Source organism: Hylaeus volcanicus, chromosome 3 (assembly GCF_026283585.1).
Source record: "Hylaeus volcanicus isolate JK05 chromosome 3, UHH_iyHylVolc1.0_haploid, whole genome shotgun sequence".
In the NCBI taxonomy this organism is placed as follows: Eukaryota; Metazoa; Arthropoda; class Insecta; order Hymenoptera; family Colletidae; genus Hylaeus; species Hylaeus volcanicus.
The window spans coordinates 11,558,815-11,577,751 of NC_071978.1; the positions used below are offsets into that span (position 1 = coordinate 11,558,815).

Genomic DNA, 18,937 nt, shown 5'->3' on the forward strand with positions numbered 1-18,937 from the left:
AACGCGATAGGTTTACTTCTGGTGTTTTGTAATGGTCAAGAAAAATGAGAAGGTTCATCCAAGACATCTTTAATGGTTTATTTGTTACAAATTCACTAGAAGAAATAATGTATCGTGATACATAGAGCAATCTATTAAGTTGGTCATTGCAATAGACGAAATATCGAACCGCGCCGCTGAATTGATAAATCTCTTATCGTAAAACAGCAGCTACTTCAATAGAAACACGAGTTTACCCACTAAGCGGCCGTTTGCGTAACATCCATTAATTAAACCTTTAAAATCCGTCGCCTTTGTAAAAAACTACTCGAATTTCACGATACGCAATCGGTTTCGCGAGGAACATCGGATATTGGAAGTTCATTTGATCGTATAAGCCTCTTGCCAAGTTGTTTTAAGTCCTAAGCTATTAAAAGCTCAATTCTGTGATCTTTAATTATTCTTAAGACGTTTTAAGTAGAAAAAGTATGAATACTTTTTGGCAGAGAGATGTACTAGTCGTTTTAAAATGATTTTCATATCTTCGAAACACTTTCACTCGCAAACGAATTTTTAATTAGATATTTAGGTGTAGAAATTATAGTGTAATATATGCTTATGTCGAATCAATGTATCTCTTCAAGTACTAGATATGTCAGTGACGACTGAGAGGTTTCAGTGGCGTAACCGAGGGTGTGTAATAGCAAACATAATTTTTTATACTTCTGAAAAAATATAAGTTTTGGAATGACTATTGCTCCGTTATCTTTCTTTAAATTAATTTCTTAAAATTACTAATTTAATCTTTCTAATAGATGAAGTTTAGCGGAAAGAATCTACTTTCCTCTAAAAGACCTCAACATAAAGACACGTTACGCCACTGACTTGAGTAGGACGAGTTTGTAAAATCCTTAATCATTAAGTAAGCAACATGTTAAGAATACCATAACTGCAGTCACCTTTATTGGAACGTAAAAAATCGAATCAATTACCACTCGATCCACCAAGAGGCTTATATTTCGCTACGCCACCCACGTCACGCCTACGTAATAGATTTTGTTCACGTCTCAACAATGTATAATTCTCTAATAACGTGTACTCGTTACTCTACACTCGCTCTATACAGTCTACAGGCCGTAATACACATCGAGACCCTGGTATTAATCTCAGTTCTGAAGTATATTCTAAAGTTTTGGTCAGAATCCTTACGTTTTACGAGTTAAATGTTACATTGAGACCCTTTTGTACGTTTAACGGCTGACAATCGAGTTTAAAAGTCTCTTTCAGTAATCCTTCTCGCACGTTCAACGCTCATCTAATGGAGATCTTCATCTCGAGCGAATGATTTACAGTCGAGTACCCTTAACACATGGATACATTGTTTTTGTGTATTCACCAGGAATGGTTGAAAGCAGAGATAGGCAAAACTCTCATCTAGATAAAAGATAACGCGAGTAAACGATGAGTAATTTTGTATCCGTTATTCCGTTACCAAATTATTGTGCTCCATGACGACGAATGTAATACTTAATTTTATCGATTAGAATTGTGCCCAACTCTGGTTGAAAACACTAGAAATTTTTTTATACAAACGAATTAAGATTAAGAAGAAAACGCCGACTATAATCTATTCTTTGAGTCTGTATCTTTGCTTTCGAGTATGCTTGTAACGAATTGCACTCGTCCTTGTGACATTTTTGTTTTAGTATTTTAAGTTGCCTTCGTTTCTTCTTTACAAATCACTTTGATACGTTAATAAAATTTATTTATGTTAAAGAACAAAGGTTCCTGTGGCTGTTTCCAACGATGATACATTTAAGTAATCGAGTAATATTCACGTTTCAAGTCGATTAAGTAACGAAAAACGTGTTATATCAATGGATGAAATAAAGGTATCATCCCATGATACATACGAATCAGATAAGTACTTTCACATAGCTTATATTCTAATTATGTATTTGTTTTTTTAATAGAGTAACCTCGAGGAACGAGCGAGAGTTTATTGTGCGTCGAGTTTTCCTTGTTTCCTTCTTTCCTTGACTATTCCACGATTGAAAACAGGTAAAGAAACTTATTGAACAAAATCAATTTGAATCTTGTACTTAATAAAAATATTTATGTTGAATTAAATTAGGCTAGAAAGAAATTAAATTTCGTGGGAGTATTATCAACAGATCTGCGATGGTTCCCTGATAAAAATGAGTCCGAAGACGACCTAATTCGAACGACTTTTAGTTTCACATAATTTTTAGATTTTTATGGATGGTTTTAAAAAACTAAAATTAAAAGTAGTCAGAATTAGGTCGTGTTTGGATTCATTTTCATCAAGAGAACATCGCCATTCGATAACACCACCGAAAATATACATTAAAAAAATATAACAATTTTAATTTTCTCTAATCACATGTCTTCTGCTTAATTGGTCACCACCCAAGCGAGTCGACGCTCGTAAATGGTACGATTCTTGTCGTCATATCGATGGATACCTGCACCTTTATGTTCTGTAATTCTAATTGAATTAGTAAGACGATAGTAATAAATTTCTGATGACTGGCTCGTCCATGTGATTCCTTATAAAAGACAATTACCGTGTAGGTCAGAGAAAGATCTCGTAGATGGAGAAAGAGCTTACAACAATCCCGCACAAATTGACATTTGTACGTTTTCGAATGAACGCCGAGTGCCCGTCGACGTGTAAAATTGATCAGACGAGCGAACTAGACGCGTGCTCGAAGTAAAAGCTCCGAAAGCGACGCTTGGAAAGTATATTGCTGCTTGGCAGAGAAATTTCCTCGTAAATCTAACTGTCGCGCGGCTTGCCAAGGTTTCTTCAAAAATGGCTCCACTGCTCCCGAAAACGGAGACCAGCTACGATACAGAATCTCTGATTTATAAAGAATCGCGCTCACGCGATTGTTCGACCTTTCAAAATGGATTCTTGTAGATTTGTTTTCTAGAAATCCGAATTTTGAATCGCTGGCAACGACGAACGACTCTCCAAGGATGAGATTAGCGTCAGATGGAAGTTTAACGAGTTGAGTTAACTATATTTTCGTTTTTCGTGTCGTATACTTTAGAGATGGGCAAAATTGTTAGATACAAATTTTGTGTAATGTAGAAAAGGGAAAGTTTTGTCAGTCATTCGTTAAAAGTATGTATTTAAATTATGAAAGGGAATTATATTTTATGTTCAATGGATTATTATACTGTGCTTTTATCTGTTGGAAATTTTAGGAATACAATTTTGTTCATCTCTGTTTTCTCGTTCTTGATTGCTCTGAATAAACCGAGAGGATATTTATAAAATTGGTTTTAGACAGTGCTTCTGCGCAAGTTTCTGCGCTCGTCGTTCTTAAGATTAGTGTCGATTTAATTGCACAGAATGTTTTTAAAATGCTTCAGAAAGAAACACGAACGTTACGTTCAACATACGTACAGGAGGAATATCGAGTGAAGCAATTGTTTACCACACAAGAAAATACTTTAGAAAGTCCAGAATATATAGAAAACAAATCATTGCTTTAAAATATAAAGATCATATGACATTCATATTATAATACATCGAAATGTGCATAATATATCTCCAAAGTGACAAATTACACTGCATCATCTTTACATTTTGAAACACTAAATGGTGCCCGCGTATTTTACATTCTGAAGTACTGCACTGATAGGTGCACCTCCTATTCTGAAGTATCTTAATGTACGCTGAGTATTCTTTACAACAATGAAACCGTGACAGCATTTTAAAAGCACCCAACACAAACGATGTGTTCGTCGAAACATTTCTCACTTAACGTTAGCGGTACAATTTTCGCGTCGAAAGTCCGTTAACTCTTTCTCGAAATTGTTCTTTCTCGGTGTGCGTAACAGGTAGACGAAAAGATCACGTTCGATCGAGCGAGATGACGTCGCCGTGCGTCCGAATCCTATCGCCATCAATACTGGTCGCATTTTCACGTCAGGGTACTTCGGTTAATCGGATTTTGATCTCACGGTCTCTCGACCACTCGAAATCCTGTTTACCGGGGCGTCGAGGTAATAGACTCTCTCGTTTACACAGGAAAGATGTTGAGATGATAAAAAAAAGTGTAACAGAAATGCAAAAAGTTTAATAGAAATGCAAAAAGTGTAATAGATTGAAACGGTCTACGCACTCTTATTAAAATGCGGAACAGAATAGATTGATTTTCGGTTAAAGAAATAGCCTGAATGCTAAATGACCGGTTAGTCAGAATAAAATTACAAAGATCGTGTTCCTTAGGGAGTACCAATCGTTTCTGATGCTGCATTGCTCATCGAACAATGTAGCACGGGCAATCTATACATTCTTTTCACACGAATAAGAATTTCATCTCTCTCCAGAGATGAGTCAGAAAAAGTCTCAGAAACAATCATTCCTACTGTGTCATTAACCAATGACCAACCACGTTAATTTGCCGAGTGTCTAGAAGTGTTCGGGGTAAAGGGACTTTGCCACTCGCTCTACCCGACACATAGTAGTAAGATATCACAAAATCACGAACATGTGAAACTTAAGTAGTTGTTCGATCGCTGTAATATTTCACTCGCTCTCGTCACTCTTACGTTTCTCTTTGACTTTCCTTGTCGCGCGATAGACTTTTGACGCGAGTGAATCTGATTCAACGACAACTTAACGTGGGTACCGATCCAACATTTTTCCACCCAAATAAGAGAATTTAGCTCATCTCTGAAGGAGAATCTTTGTTAGGAAGAAGGAGACGGTCGATTTTTCGTTGGGCACGAAACGTCAGGTCGCTCGAGCTGAAACGGAGTAATTAGTCACAGTTGAGCGTTAGACGGTGATATAGTACGCCCTCGGCTTGCCTCTTGTGGTCGTGGGGCTGAAGAAGACGCCTGGCGTCGTGGGCGAGTAGGACCAGGAGGCCCAGGAGGGCGGTGGTAGCGTGCGTCAGGAGACGTAGTATCCCTCGTTCCGTTTGCGACACTTTTCGCGGGCGATGTAGCACAGGGCGATGGTGATCAATATAGCGATGGTGATCCCCATGCCGATACTGATCCATATGATCTCCTCGTTTATACCACTGTAGCCTTTCCCTGAAAGCATGCTGGATTTATCTTGTAATCGCTACCTTATACCGAGCCTGCGAGCAACGCGAGCAACGATGTGAAATTGGAGATCTCTTTATGCCTCCGCAGGATTCCAGCCGGAGCAGCTAACTATGTACAGTGGGTGTAGAATGTATTCGTACATCGATCAATTTCCCAAACAAACTTTTCTGTGAAATTGTAGTTTATTAACTCTTTTCTTTATAATCAATGATATTCTACATATTCTCGGAAATCTCTAGAATATAGTTCAAACAACAGTTACTAGTTTATATAATTTGCGATATTAACAGGAAACAAGAAAAATTGGTAGAAATACAGAAGCAACAAGTATTCGCACGGTTCTTATGAAGAACAATTTACAATAGAATTTGTAACATAAGCGCGTCAGTTTATTGCTTCGTGGGAATTAGAAAATATTAAATTTCTAGTAAAAAGAGACTTAAAAAATGCTCTAATAAAGGAATGAAAGAAGATCCTACTAATTTAATGCCTAGAAGAGTTGTAGTAATTATAAAATCAAAAGGAAATCCCACGAAGTATTAATTATTTATAAATTAATGTAAATTTCTTTTTTTTTAAATGCAATTTTAAAAATTTAACACTTGTACGAATACTTATTGCTTCTGTATTTCTATTGATTTATTGTTTTTTCTTGTTGATTTCTTACTTATACAAAATACCTAATCTTTTCGTACTGTATCTATTCTAGAGATTTCCAAGAATATGTAGAATATTATTATTTATAAAAAAAAAGTTAATAAATTACAATTTCACATAGTTTCTTTGGAAATTGATCGGTGTAACAATACTTTTTACATCCACTGTATGTTAAGCCTCTCTGGTGTTAGATCAACCCCAGAATGCAGATTCTAGTCTGGCTCGAAACTTCAGCAATTTGAACTCTGAGGGATCGCCCCTAGTCAGCGTCCGAATGGAAATGAAGGCTCAAGGTGATTTCATTCGGATCTGGGGTCGACGAACTTACAACCAGGTGTAATCATTTAAGCTCTACGATTAGGAGTCAGTTCAGGGAATCATAACAATTGAGCCGTTCACTGCGCAAATCACTCCACTTTTTGAAAAATCTTTAATTTAAGTATCGAAGCACTTGGTATAGTCAACTTTTTATTGTTATAACAATTCATTTCATGAATAATACAGATTAACACCATTAAACGACAAAATTTGTAGGCCATTGAATAATAAATCATTTATTTCAGAACTCATTATGATCGCATTTTCCAACTTTTTGTTTTATGGAGTTTGTCGATTACTGCAATGAACGGCTTAATTGAGACTAGGATAAGTGTTTGAATGTTTCCTTTGAAATATTTTCCTTTGAAATCGTCATTGGCATTATTTGCCATTGGAAATATGCATGTATTGATATTACTTTATAGGATGTTGTTTAACGAATGGCAACCCACGCAACGAACATTCGGTATTCCACATTAGCACACATAACAACGATATCCCTGTTTACATTACCATTATAATGGGAACTGTAAATCCCGACTTTTCCAGCAACCCGTCCACCCACCGGCATTTTTCTTGTTTTGCTTCCCGCCTTGCCACCTGAAACAATTCATCCTTTGTATTTGCTTTGTTTGGGAAAATATGTATCGCTGTTCTATGGAAGAAATGTATTTCTTTCTTCACATGGAAGCACCCTCTGTGGTATCTAGATACTGGAGTCCGGTGAACGAAACGTGGTGATTTATCTTGTATAAAATAGTCCGGCTTAAATTGCTCAATTTAGATTCGCGCATTATCTGTCCACGGGTACACTTCTTACGTTACCGATAAGGAAATCGTTTAAATCCTGCAACCTACATACGTAATTCCACCCTTGATTTTATTCCAACAGTGTTCCATTGCAACAGTCTCTGGCCGTGACACGCAAATTTATTCCGCGACCAAGCTGTTTAATTCAAAGTTTAACTCAGAGCGTTAACGGAAACCAATTTTCCGGACGAAGAGGAGATAAAGCGAACGCATGTTGAGCACGAATCGATTTAGGAAAATGCCCCTTTCGAGGGTCTCGTCGTTCTTTAAAGTGCGTTAAAGGAGAAATGTGAGATGTGTTCAATTTAGTTCGAGGATAAATCATTCTCGAGTTAAAAGCGTGGTACATACTCCGCTTGGTGTATATAAAACAAACATAACGCGTGTAGTCCAGAGAAGCATAGTTTACTTCATCCACATTTCGATATTTTAGTGGAGTCTTTCTATGAAAGGAATAACATAAATAAAATACGTATCAATTTAGAAAAATAAGTCTGTTAGTGTACTAATAATAATAATACGCTTCTATTGTACCAATATTTAACTCAGTTCTTTCTTCAAAGGAAAGTAAATTAATATTCTATATTAATACACACTGGGTAGAAGCAATAAATTATGGAGAATATCGTTCGGTTGTTTCTCGCTCTGCAAGTTGTTCAATCTGTGAGAAAAGTGTTTACACGAGAATATTAATTTCTGATCGGGGAGAGTTAGAATTGAAAACGGGCGAGCGGGGGTGTATTTAATTCATCAACGTGAACACGCGAACAGAAACATAAAACGTGCAACGAGGTTTTAAGGTTCATGCATTTTCAGTGGCTTTCTACGCGATCGATACCCAATTCGAGATTTATTGGCGTTGTATGTAAATACGTGTTATTTATGAGTTTATATTCTTACGAAGAATTGCATCCTCTTATGAATTATGTCCCTTGCAAAACTGTGTTCTATTCGAAAGTGGTCGGTTACTTTTTATTATCTTTCACGTTCATATATATATATTGGACATTGTGCATTGTATACAGAGCATTCTTCTTTAGTTTGTGTATTCTATTCATGGTGGATTCTTTATTCTTTGGACAGAGAACTTTACCTTCTTTGACCTAAATTTTAACGTTAAAAGAATTTTGGCATTGATAGGTATTGCATAGATAGATAGATTTGAAATAGATCTTTTTGTACTTTTGAAGGGAGTTATTGCTGTAGCTATGCATGAAAAAACAAAGAAGTATAAAATACAGACTGTCTAAAAGGATTAGCGATTAATTATTATAAGTATTAGGTTGTCCCAAAAGTTTCTTTCGCTTTATTAATAAGTAATACATGCACAACAGTTTATGTTTTATGTTACATTACTGACTTGTCCACGATTCATTTTGTGCTCCATTACTGTTACAACATGAATATATATGAAATTAGATTGTTTATTTATATAAACACGACCATATAAAATAATTGAGTGCAACTCGCAAAAGAAACTTTCGGGACAACCTAATATCTATTCTAGAGATTTCCGAGAATATGTAGAATGTCATTGTTTATAAAAAATAAGTTAATAAATTACAATTTCACACAGTTTTATTGGAAATTGATCGGTGTACGAATACTTTCTGCACCCACTGTAGTTAACTGTAACGTCATTTATCAAGTTTTCACATTCAAATTGAAAACGTATCCAGCGGGGCATGGAAACGAGCAATCGATCGGTCGCTACAATCGATATTTTATTCAATGTGGATTTGCTGGTTCGTGTGTACGTAACTTTGCAAGAGCACCGCCAGGAGGCGTACTTCGGAACACAATGCTGTGGTAAAACGCGAACTATTTGTCGAACTACTTTGCGCGTAAAACAATAGCTTAGAGCAAAAGTTTACCCTATTTCATTTTGTATACTTGTGCTGTTACAAAAATTAAGACATTTACGCCGATTATTTCATACGGATCAGAAGAATCAACGAGTTATTATTGTCGTAGAAATACACGGTGTAAGAAAGATAGGTGGACCGACTCTATCCCCGCTCCTGTGATCTTAAAGAAATATTTACTTGTCTCTCCTGCAGAGGGTATTAGTGTAACATGTGAACAATATCACGTTTACTTCGTTTACAAGTAAATATTTCTTTAAGATCACAGCAATTTTGTGGTGGGGGTAGCGTAGTCGGTCCACCTATCTTTCTTACACCGTGTAGAAATATCAAAGGATAATCGAGTAACAGCCATAAGTGTGAACAAAGCATGAAACTCTGTATTTGTATCTGTATTTTCCTTATACGACAACCTTCGTGTGCTTGACCTCAGATGTGAATTCGGTCACGCGTATCAACGACTCGAGTCCAGGTATAAAATTCCAAGACGATAAACATTTTGTCAATAATGGAAACCCATATGGGGAGGTTGGGGATTACCACCTCCCACCCAGCGGGCAAATTTATCACGTATTAAGACACGGGGTCGTCATTCGTTCCGTGGGAGCCGGAGTGGTAAGACGTGACGAGTGATCGCTGCACGTGAAAGATTAGATTCGCGTATTCATACTTTACCTGTTGCTGACTGCTTCTAATAGCCACTAGTACCACTCATAACGATTGCTTTCGCGAGTTAGTAACACAGTTTTCATTAAATTCGATTAATATCGCGAGAAAAGCTGAATTACTTTCGCGCATTTTTTGGGGCCTTTTTTCAAGAACATTTACGGAAGAGTACGTATTCCAGCATTGAATAAGTATCTTTTGGGACATATTTCGAATTAATTTGGGCCTTTTGGGGAAACTATTGCTTTGATTTCGAAACTTTTGTTTTAAATTTTTCATTTTCTTTGTGTTATAGATCTTTGGTTGGAATTCTGGGAAGATGTTCGAAGGACACTACGAATAGAAGAACGAATATTCTGCAATGTACGAAAATTGGTAAAAATTTGATCGAACGTAACAGAGAGGTGACATTTATATATATTTTTAATATTGGTTTCATTTTTCAATTTAACATTGATTTCATTTAGCCAAAATTAATTTTACGAATTTGTGTAAATTGCAAGCTTGATATATGATTTGGCAATTGATTACTGTCGAGATTGAAACGAGGAATATTGGAATCGAACTTTTTCCGGTTCGTTCTGTGAAACAATTCAAATGGCAGAGTTAGATGTTCGTGACATTGGAATAGTTTCATTTTACTGAATTTCGGTCGCGAGTACAAATTTCTTGGTATGATTTATACACGAATTGAATTTCAAAATGTCGCGATTATGTTTATGTATACTAATTGATGCAAGTTCGAATACGATTAATGGCGTAATTAATCATTTTCTTGTTATAAGAAAATAATTAATAAAATAATTTCGGGTTTTTCTATTTTTATTATTTATTACAAAATTCGTACTTCTAAAAAATGAGACAATATGAATCAGAAATTAACTGATACTTTCTTGTTTTTGAGTAACTAAAGAACTTTGATTTTTGCGATGAATTTTCTGAACATTTATAAGAATCATTAAATATTTTAGAGTATAATTTGATAATTAACAACTTTAATGAAACAACTCTTTAATATAACGTTTCTCAAATTAACCAATTAGTTTTTGACAATTGAATTCATTATTATATTCAATTCAAATAAGATGTTTTATTTTATTTGAATTTGTTTAAACAAAATTGCTCCGAATAATCTGTTCTGAGACAAAGAACATTCATTTAATTAATATATTTTGTCAGAAACTTATGTTCCTTGAATAATATTACATTTTCACAGCACTTCCTTGTAACAAAGAGTATTACATCAGCAATTTAACGGAAAATCAGTGTTTACGTTCACAAACACTCGATGAAAAAAAAAAAGCCACTCCCGTCCCTTTAACCAGCTTTCCTTTCAGAGAATTTTACGACTGTGCGCAATGCGGTCGGTAGAGCCAATGTTTATTGCGTGGAGTTTGTTGCTTTTCGAGGCTTAGTGGCCTTGACTAGATGCTCGTTTACACTTTAGGCTTACGCGAGATAGAGTCAGTGTTTACTGCGTGTACTCTAGTATCTCCAGAGCATCGGGACTCTTGTTCTTTATTTTGCTTCGCGTGGATAGAGTCAGTGTTGCTCGCGTGCTGCGATCTTTGCTCGGAATAATTTATATATATCGTCGGAACCTCCAAGTAGTTGATATTTCGATTTTTACTTATAATTTCACCTGATTTACGGTACAAAAAAAGTGTTTTTTTCTCTCTCTTTCTTTCACAAGAAACGCTGCCATTTTGTTTATTTTCGATGAAATAAATTAGTGGAGGTTCCGACCACAGGTGTGCCGACATAGTTCAATAAACTTTTTGGATTTTCTGTTTCAAATCACCTGTGCCAGCGGATAACTTTTTTTGCACACATGCATACTATTTTGTAAATAAATGACGAAATATTTTTTACCAAAAACAAATTTTTTTATTTACTTTCCTTAATCATACCTTTAAGGGGAAAAAACATTCATTCAATTTTATGCAATAGTTCCTGAGACAAAAATTATTGATAATATGCTTTTTTTTTGTGCGTTCACAGTGAAATGCTCCCTTAATTAAATACAAAATTCAATTGTATCTTTAAGAAACAGATTCTCATGTTTGGCGTTCTTTGTCTTTACAGACTTCTCCCATCGTCACTAACGGCCTAGCAGAACTTACTCCGATGACTTCGCAGATGACTTGGACGACTTCAGCTGAGCATCCGCGATTCGTCCAGCAACGAGGTTCATCGCAGAGTTCCACGATCGAATTCTAGGATCGGTGGGTCGCATGCAATTTATGTTCCTCCGGACCCCAATCATGTCGTAGGACGAAAGGTCCGAATCGACACGGGTGACTGGTTGTATACGTGGTATTTGACGAGTACAGTGACCGCGGGTATGCATTGCACAGCATACTCGCGAGTAGTAACATTCTTGTGATATTTATTAGAGTAGGCTAGGATCTTCTTGTACACCGCGTTTTTTTGTTAATAAACTAGAGTTCCTTAATGCTATACATTATTCTTGACACGAATATGAATGGTTAGAAGTTTATTGATATTTATAAAGTAAAGATCTATATGGACACTTTTAGTTGAAAAGATATTCTGTAAATGTTAGTACATTCATGGGATACAATAATATTTATTGCCGAAAATAAATTCTTTTGTTTGGTTATCACTTAGTATGATTAGGATCATCATATATAATGATTAAAGTTAAATTTTAATATATATATAGCTTTACAACTTGTAAGCTATATATTCAAATATAATTTTGATGATAGAGTTCAAGTACACGTTCTTTGCGTTGAAATGTTTTCTATATGTACAAGAAGGACGCTTCGCGATAGGTCGATTCCTGCGTCGAAGCAATGTGCTTTGTACCCTTTTGTATTTAAAAAATATACTTTGACAATGGAATCACCTGATAGGAGATCAATATGCATCTGAAATTTTCAAGATAAAATATATTATTATAAAAACTTATTCTCAGTCATTTTTTTATGAACAAATCGATTTTTATTAGTCATTTTTCTTGATAAATTAATCAAATTCAATTAATCATTTTTCTTGATAAATTAATCAAATTCAATTAATCATTTTTCTTGATAAATTAATCAAATTCAATTAATCATTTTTCTTAATAATTAACTTTCTCAATATTAATGCATGCTCAGTTTTCACTTTTAAATTCGTATAAATGAGAAGTCGAGTCACTTTTATATTGCATATGAAATAAAAAGGAAACGATGCTAGCACGCTTAGATTTTACTAATTGCTCTTTCTAGATCAGGATTTTCAGGTTTAACCCTTCCGTGTTCTTTGTCTGAACTCATTCACGTGCCCAGGTGCTACTTGGGTGAGCGAAGGCAATGGACACGATGACTTAGTTTATAAAATTTATAATGATAATATGTGTGGCGACTGACTCTGCGCTAGCGTATCGTGCACGACGTATTTTCCACATGTGTGTGTGTGTGTGTGTGGTTAGGCTGTGGAATTGCGTCGGTTGAAAAATTCATTATAATATTCCAATTTATTATTACCTATTGCAATAACTTAAAAATTGATACTTTTATTTATTACGAATTACCTGCGACGATTGTTTGCATTTCCATTTTCGTAGTCTTTTGTATAGACAATAATCTTTATAAATGCTAATGTATCTAAAGTAGCTTTTCAATTGTACATATCAGAATCATAAACTGGCGATATATGTGCTATATACGATTATGAATAATTTCATTATATCGTAGTAGTACATAAAAATATTTATATATACAAGTTACCTATACGCAATGGTCGCTAGCCTTTGTCAGTCGATTTCAGGAACTGGTACGTACCTCTAGAGTGTGAATGTTCTGTATGGTACCCTCGGGTGTCGGAGGTGTCCCGGGACATCTCCCTAGTTTAGGTCGTGCTCGAGAGCCTTGAATGAGAATCGTGGAGCGTGTGTGTTTGTGTGATTGATTTGACTTTTTTAAATATAGCGTTAGGTAGGTAGGTAACTTTCTTCTGGTGTGTATGTTAAATCTAAGTAGGTAGGGTCCAGGGCAAATCTCGTCACTTTTAGTTTGGGTAGACGCGTACGTGATGGATCTGCACCTGTAGGTGGATTTGAGGAGTCGTTGCGATGACGATGCAAACGGAGCTTCTGTCCGTTTGTTTCGGAATTTGCTCTCGATTCTTCAGGTCTTGACTCTTTGAGTCGTTGCTTCGCGGTCGCGGTCGTGATCAGTAAGGCTCCTTCGAAACGCTCGTTCCCTCGAGGTTCTAGACGTGTGGTTCATCGAATTGTTGAACGTCCACGTATCGCACGGAACCTCGAACCTAGATGTAAGTTTCAGGTGGGACAATGCCGTCCGAAGAAAGAAGAGGCTGTAAAAGCTGAAGAGGTCCTGACAAACTGTTGCAAGAAAGGGCTGCAACGAATGGCAGCCCATTCAAAGAAAGCTTCAAATCCTCTCCATTCAAAGAAAGCTTCAAAGAAGTTATCTTTGGATGGGGTGCCATTATTGTTACTACTTTTGTCCCTGTACTCGCCTGTAGTTGTTGTAGTAGTAGTTTATTTAACAGGTTCAACGTGGGAGTTCATCATACTGTGTCAATTGGGCCAATCGCGTTTTGAATTAGAGTCACGAAAAGAAAATAGGATTGCAATTTTATTGATTAGAATTTTCGCGATTTCTTTCAGAGTAGTGTTGCGAATGAATATCAACCGCGGTTTTGCATTTAGTGTTGCGTGTATAATGAATACTGCTCGCGTCCGATTTGAAGTAATTTTTAGTGTCAATTTAGCTTTTGATTAGAATTTTCGCGATTTCTTTCAGGGTAGTGTTGCGAATAGATACCAACCGCGAGTGCCATTAGAGTTGCGAATATAATGAATCGCGCCCGATTAAAAGTAAATTCACGCGTTTTGTATTAGAATTGCGACATACAACGAGCCCAAATCTGACGCTGACAAGCAGCTGAAGTAGCTGCACATGGTGCGATCATCTGCAGCCTGAGATGGCTGCACTCATCGTTTATTAGAATTAGGATTTTTGAATAAGTATTTTTCGCGTTTGCTTTCAGGGTAGCGTTGCGAATAAATGCCAACCGCGATTGCATTTAGTGTTGCGTGTGATGAGTCGCGTTCGATTTGCAGTAGTTTTTATATTTTGAAATAGAATCTTTCGCGATTTCTTTCAGGGTAGAGTTCCGAATAAGATCAACCGCGATTTGCTGTTAGTGTTGCGCTTCATACTGATCGCGTTCGATTTTTAAAGTAGATTTTTAGATTCCAGTTAGGATCTTGTGTTTGGCCCACTCACGGAGTGGGCCACGTTTCTTTTTCAGCGCCCCAAAATGGATATTTTTTTATTAATCGAGTGTTTGTGAATATATTGCTGATTTGCATACAAATAATAGTATCCTTTTTTTTCATACCGATGAAAGATTAAAATTTTACAATTTTTGAGAAATTTAAATTTTTGGACGGAATGATTGATGATATCCATATTTGATATGCTTAAAACTTGATTTAATTTTTAATTTATGAATTGATTTTAATTGGTTATAGAAGAAGTGTTATAATAGGGACTGTTTATTAGAGTTCTTTTTTTTTCTTTTAATTTCAACGGGATTATTTTTCATACTTAACAAAGTAGAGTGCATTTTCTTAAAAATGTTCGAAAGACTTCGCATCAGTCAAAGCTTGCTCGCGAATCTTTTTCGAATCTACACTTTGATTATAAATTATAAGCTTGCATCGATAAAGTATACATATACATTACAATCAGATAATTTATATCAATCATAGATTCACGTTAATTTCTTATTGTTCTTCTTTGTATGGGAGTACCTTACATTTCAGTTCAGTAAAATATAATTACCCCAATTTATTCAATTGCATAATTTAATATATACTATTTGGTATCTATCAAGAGTAGAAATACAAATAATTAAAGCAGTAAAGTTTCCAAAATCATTTTTTCACTTTTTTCTCTTTCCATTTTTGGCACTAACAATGAAATAAAAGTAAATTCTCGTTAAAATTAAATTACTTAATAGCCAAGTGATCCGAATTTTTCACCTTTTTCGATTTTCGATTAAGTCAAAGTATTAATTTTTGTAAAATTCATTCAATGATTTCAATTTAAATTAACTTCAAATATTTATTTTGTTTACATGTTAACATGTTTCCAGTCCAGGTGACAATTTTTCGAATTTTTTTTTTAACGAATCCACTAATTCAAAAACAAAGTTTCTGTTACAGATCATTTATCCAGATTTTCACAACTTGACAAAATCTGAAATGGAATCCGAAAGATAGGAAAGTGAAGTTCAATAGTGTCTGAAGGAAATGGATGATGAGAGATAGCAAAAAATATGAGACTTAAGTTCCATCGATTTTGGACAACCATATTGTATCGAATTCTTTATAATATTTTTGATACTGTATTTTCTTTCTGTTGCAGAAACCAAGGGTCCTTTACGATAACACATTTTGTTTCCCCATATTCTCCAACATGTTTATATTTCAATTGTAATATTGTTATTTTGTGTGACTAATAACCTCATAAACATGTTTCTTTTACAGGCATCAAGACTCCTTCATGCAAACATATTCGATTTTCCCTGTTTTCTAACAGTTTTATTTCAGCTCTGAAATTTTTCTTTTGTATGACTACTAACTCCATAAACAAGTTCTTACAGATATTGCCGATATTTTGCAGATTCATACTTGTTCACTACAATTAACGTATAGTTGATTAAATACTCGTCCATTATGATTCACTTGTAATGTCTTCGATACTTAGGCAGGCAAGATGTAAATAATAAAATAAGAGTTTAGATAGGTGGTCAATATTAGTTTTAAAGAATGGAAATGAACTCATCATGTGTATCGACCAGTCGATGTGTTTGGACAGGCTATGACTTCTATACAATTTCGAGTTTAGATCGTCATGTTCATCATTGAAGGATGTTAGTGTGTGTGTTCTGTCATCTAGAATAACATATTGTTATTCTATAGTGTTTGTGTAGGTTCTTCTAAAAACTGCCGTTATTGGTAGCAATAACAGAATTCTCTATAAAAAGAGGTTAGATGTTGGGTTAGGGCGGGTCCCCATTCGCAGCAACCTCCACGTGGTGGGACCTGGAAATCGATATTATTTCAAATGAAATTACTAATCGTATTAGGCGCGGTAGTATAATACAATTATTGATTTCATTGTAAATAGTATCAGCAAATGGCTGTCATATTTCTCGACTCTTTTATCGTAGAAGGAGCACGTTTGGAAAGGTTGAGTTTCATTATTTATAGCATCATCAGTTTATTTCCATAAATAGAGGACCATTTGGACGAATAGCTTCACGAATAATGAACGTATACTGTGAAAATCTTCATCACGGTCTGTTCATCAGAAATTCATTTAAACTCGTGTTGTATTAATTGTGGAATTCCTTATATCATCATTTATTTATTTTCATAAATCGAAGACCATATGAATAACTCCAATAATGGTGAACGTTTACTCTGAAAATCTTCATCAGGCATTCATTCACAGTACTGTTGCATTAATTAATACAGGATTCCCACTGCGTCTGTTATTTGGTTCATACTTCTCAATTATCCAAGAACGTGATCTTCTGAGTATTTTGATCAATACATTTTCCGAGTTCCTTCATTTCCGACGTTCGATCTTTTCGCGTCAATTGTGATTTCGTTTGAGAATTCGAAACAGAGTGCAATTCGAATCATCTTTTATTCTATGAAATTCTTCTTTCCAAATTGACAGGTTAAAAGACGCGCAAATATTTTCGAGATCGAAGTGCCAAGTTTGTCGATCCTTTTAGGTGTTCAAATATTTCCACTTCAATCAATTCCAGTATTTTAAATTCTTGAGGGATATTGACACATGTGTGTACGTTTGTACAATACCTTTTAGAATGAAAAAAATACACAATGTTAAAATGAGTACAGTATTACTCTACATCCTGTATATTCTTATTGCATTTTAAATAAAACGAACTATTTATTTTCATAAATAATGGACAAATTTGTGTTGTAAAAAAAACACAAAACTTGAAATTCATCGTGATTAAAAAAAACAAACAAAACATACCAATAGTTGTACTTATTTTATCATTGAACCAGAAGAAAATTAAAACTTTTTCGAAGTATGCTAGCGAGATGATTTATTGGAGCGACCAGATAGTTTTTGCAATCTTCAGATCAGTTCGAATCGAGGTATCTGCCGTGTATAAGCGGCGAGACTTTTTGCGATTGGCCTATAAAAAGGGATCCTAAATTTATCCGTTCGCTTGACGTCGACTCAGCTCAGATTTCTCGTCTGAATCCTCCTCGATCACTCGATGCATAGCCGCTAGCCACGAAGTCTCCTTACTGAATCCAATCAGGCCTTAATCGAGTTGAAGTCTATTTTTTACCTGGCCAATCTGCCTCGGTATCCTTAAAGGTTTATATCGACCACTTAAAAAGATATTTAATTATAAATCCCAAGGAAGAGTTTGAAAACTTCAACTGGTCTATTTAGTTTGTGTTAACGTTTGCATATTTTTCTATAATTATTCAGTTACATTTAGAATCACAGAGGAAAGTCATGGCGATGTCGCATTGACCCTTTAAAAAATCCCTAATTACAAATTCGAATTTAGAGTTTGAAAATTCAAACTGGTTGATTCGATATTTATTATTGAAAATCAACGCCTATCATCATATTTTTGGAATCACAGGGGTAGAGGAAATAGTCATCCGAATTTATCAGCACAACCGATTCCCTATTCCGATAATTGTCGGCAAAAATAATGGTCGAAACGTTTTTAATAATCGAGTAATTATTAACGTAATATACCCCAGCAGTTCAATTATGAACGATCCTCAGTGATTTATTAACGTAAATAAGCAAAGAATGAAAGCCTCCAATAGAAAACTGGGTAAATAATGTAGTCTGGTAGCTGTTTACACGGTATGATACTGTCATCCAGTTGTCTTCGCTCGAACGGACGCAACAAGTTAGCTTCGACTCGTTCCAGCTCCCTCCGCGGGGGGATTGGACGTTCGTGCACGCGTTTAGTTACCCTTTTGTTCGTCGCAATTACGCGAGACTTGTGTTCAGTGGCTCGCGAGAGCGGGAATGCTTTTGTTATGGCTCGTGCATTGTCGTGGAAAGGTGTACGCATTCGATATTGTTGCTCTCGGGGGCGAGGAACGCCGCTTTTACAGCGTTCGACGTTGACTCAGCTGTCATCTATGCGGACGAATGGAAATCGATAACGAAACGTCGATGCTAATGGAATATTCGAATAGGTGGAACGTGGGGGTAAGGCGTTGTCGATTGCTTGCGGTATAATTGCGGAGGCTTGAGGGGAAGACACTTTGGGACGCGTGAGAATCATGGTTATACTCGAGAGTTTCTTTGTTAGTCATGATCGAGTCAATAGAAAATCTGTTTGTCGAGGTTTATTGTATATTCATTAAAGAATAAAAGTAGAAATTTTATTCAGACTTGTTTTTAACGAATTAGCTACATAACGGAGATATTACATGACAAGACTTTTGAATGACTATTTTATTGGCATATGGACGTTTT

The 18,937-nt window shown here is 35.5% G+C and overlaps 1 protein-coding gene across 3 annotated transcripts in view; it reads right to left on the minus strand.

Moving 5' to 3' along the window:
• Window positions 1–57: 57 nt before the first annotated feature.
• LOC128874143 (uncharacterized) overlaps window positions 58–18,937 on the minus strand; it is a 29,474-nt gene continuing 10,594 nt past the window's right edge. Inside the window, exons 2-3 of one of the 3 annotated variants that reach the window (XM_054118527.1) lie at window positions 6,562–6,648; window positions 58–5,052 (exon numbers count right to left, since the gene is read on the minus strand). In XM_054118527.1, the coding sequence (XP_053974502.1) occupies window positions 4,913–5,052; window positions 6,562–6,619 (198 nt within the window). In that variant the 5' untranslated portion in view covers window positions 6,620–6,648 and the 3' untranslated portion in view covers window positions 58–4,912. Of the gene's footprint in view, window positions 5,059–6,500; window positions 6,649–18,937 lie in introns of all 3 variants that reach the window. The other 2 variants (XM_054118526.1, XM_054118528.1) reach the window with 2 other exon arrangements.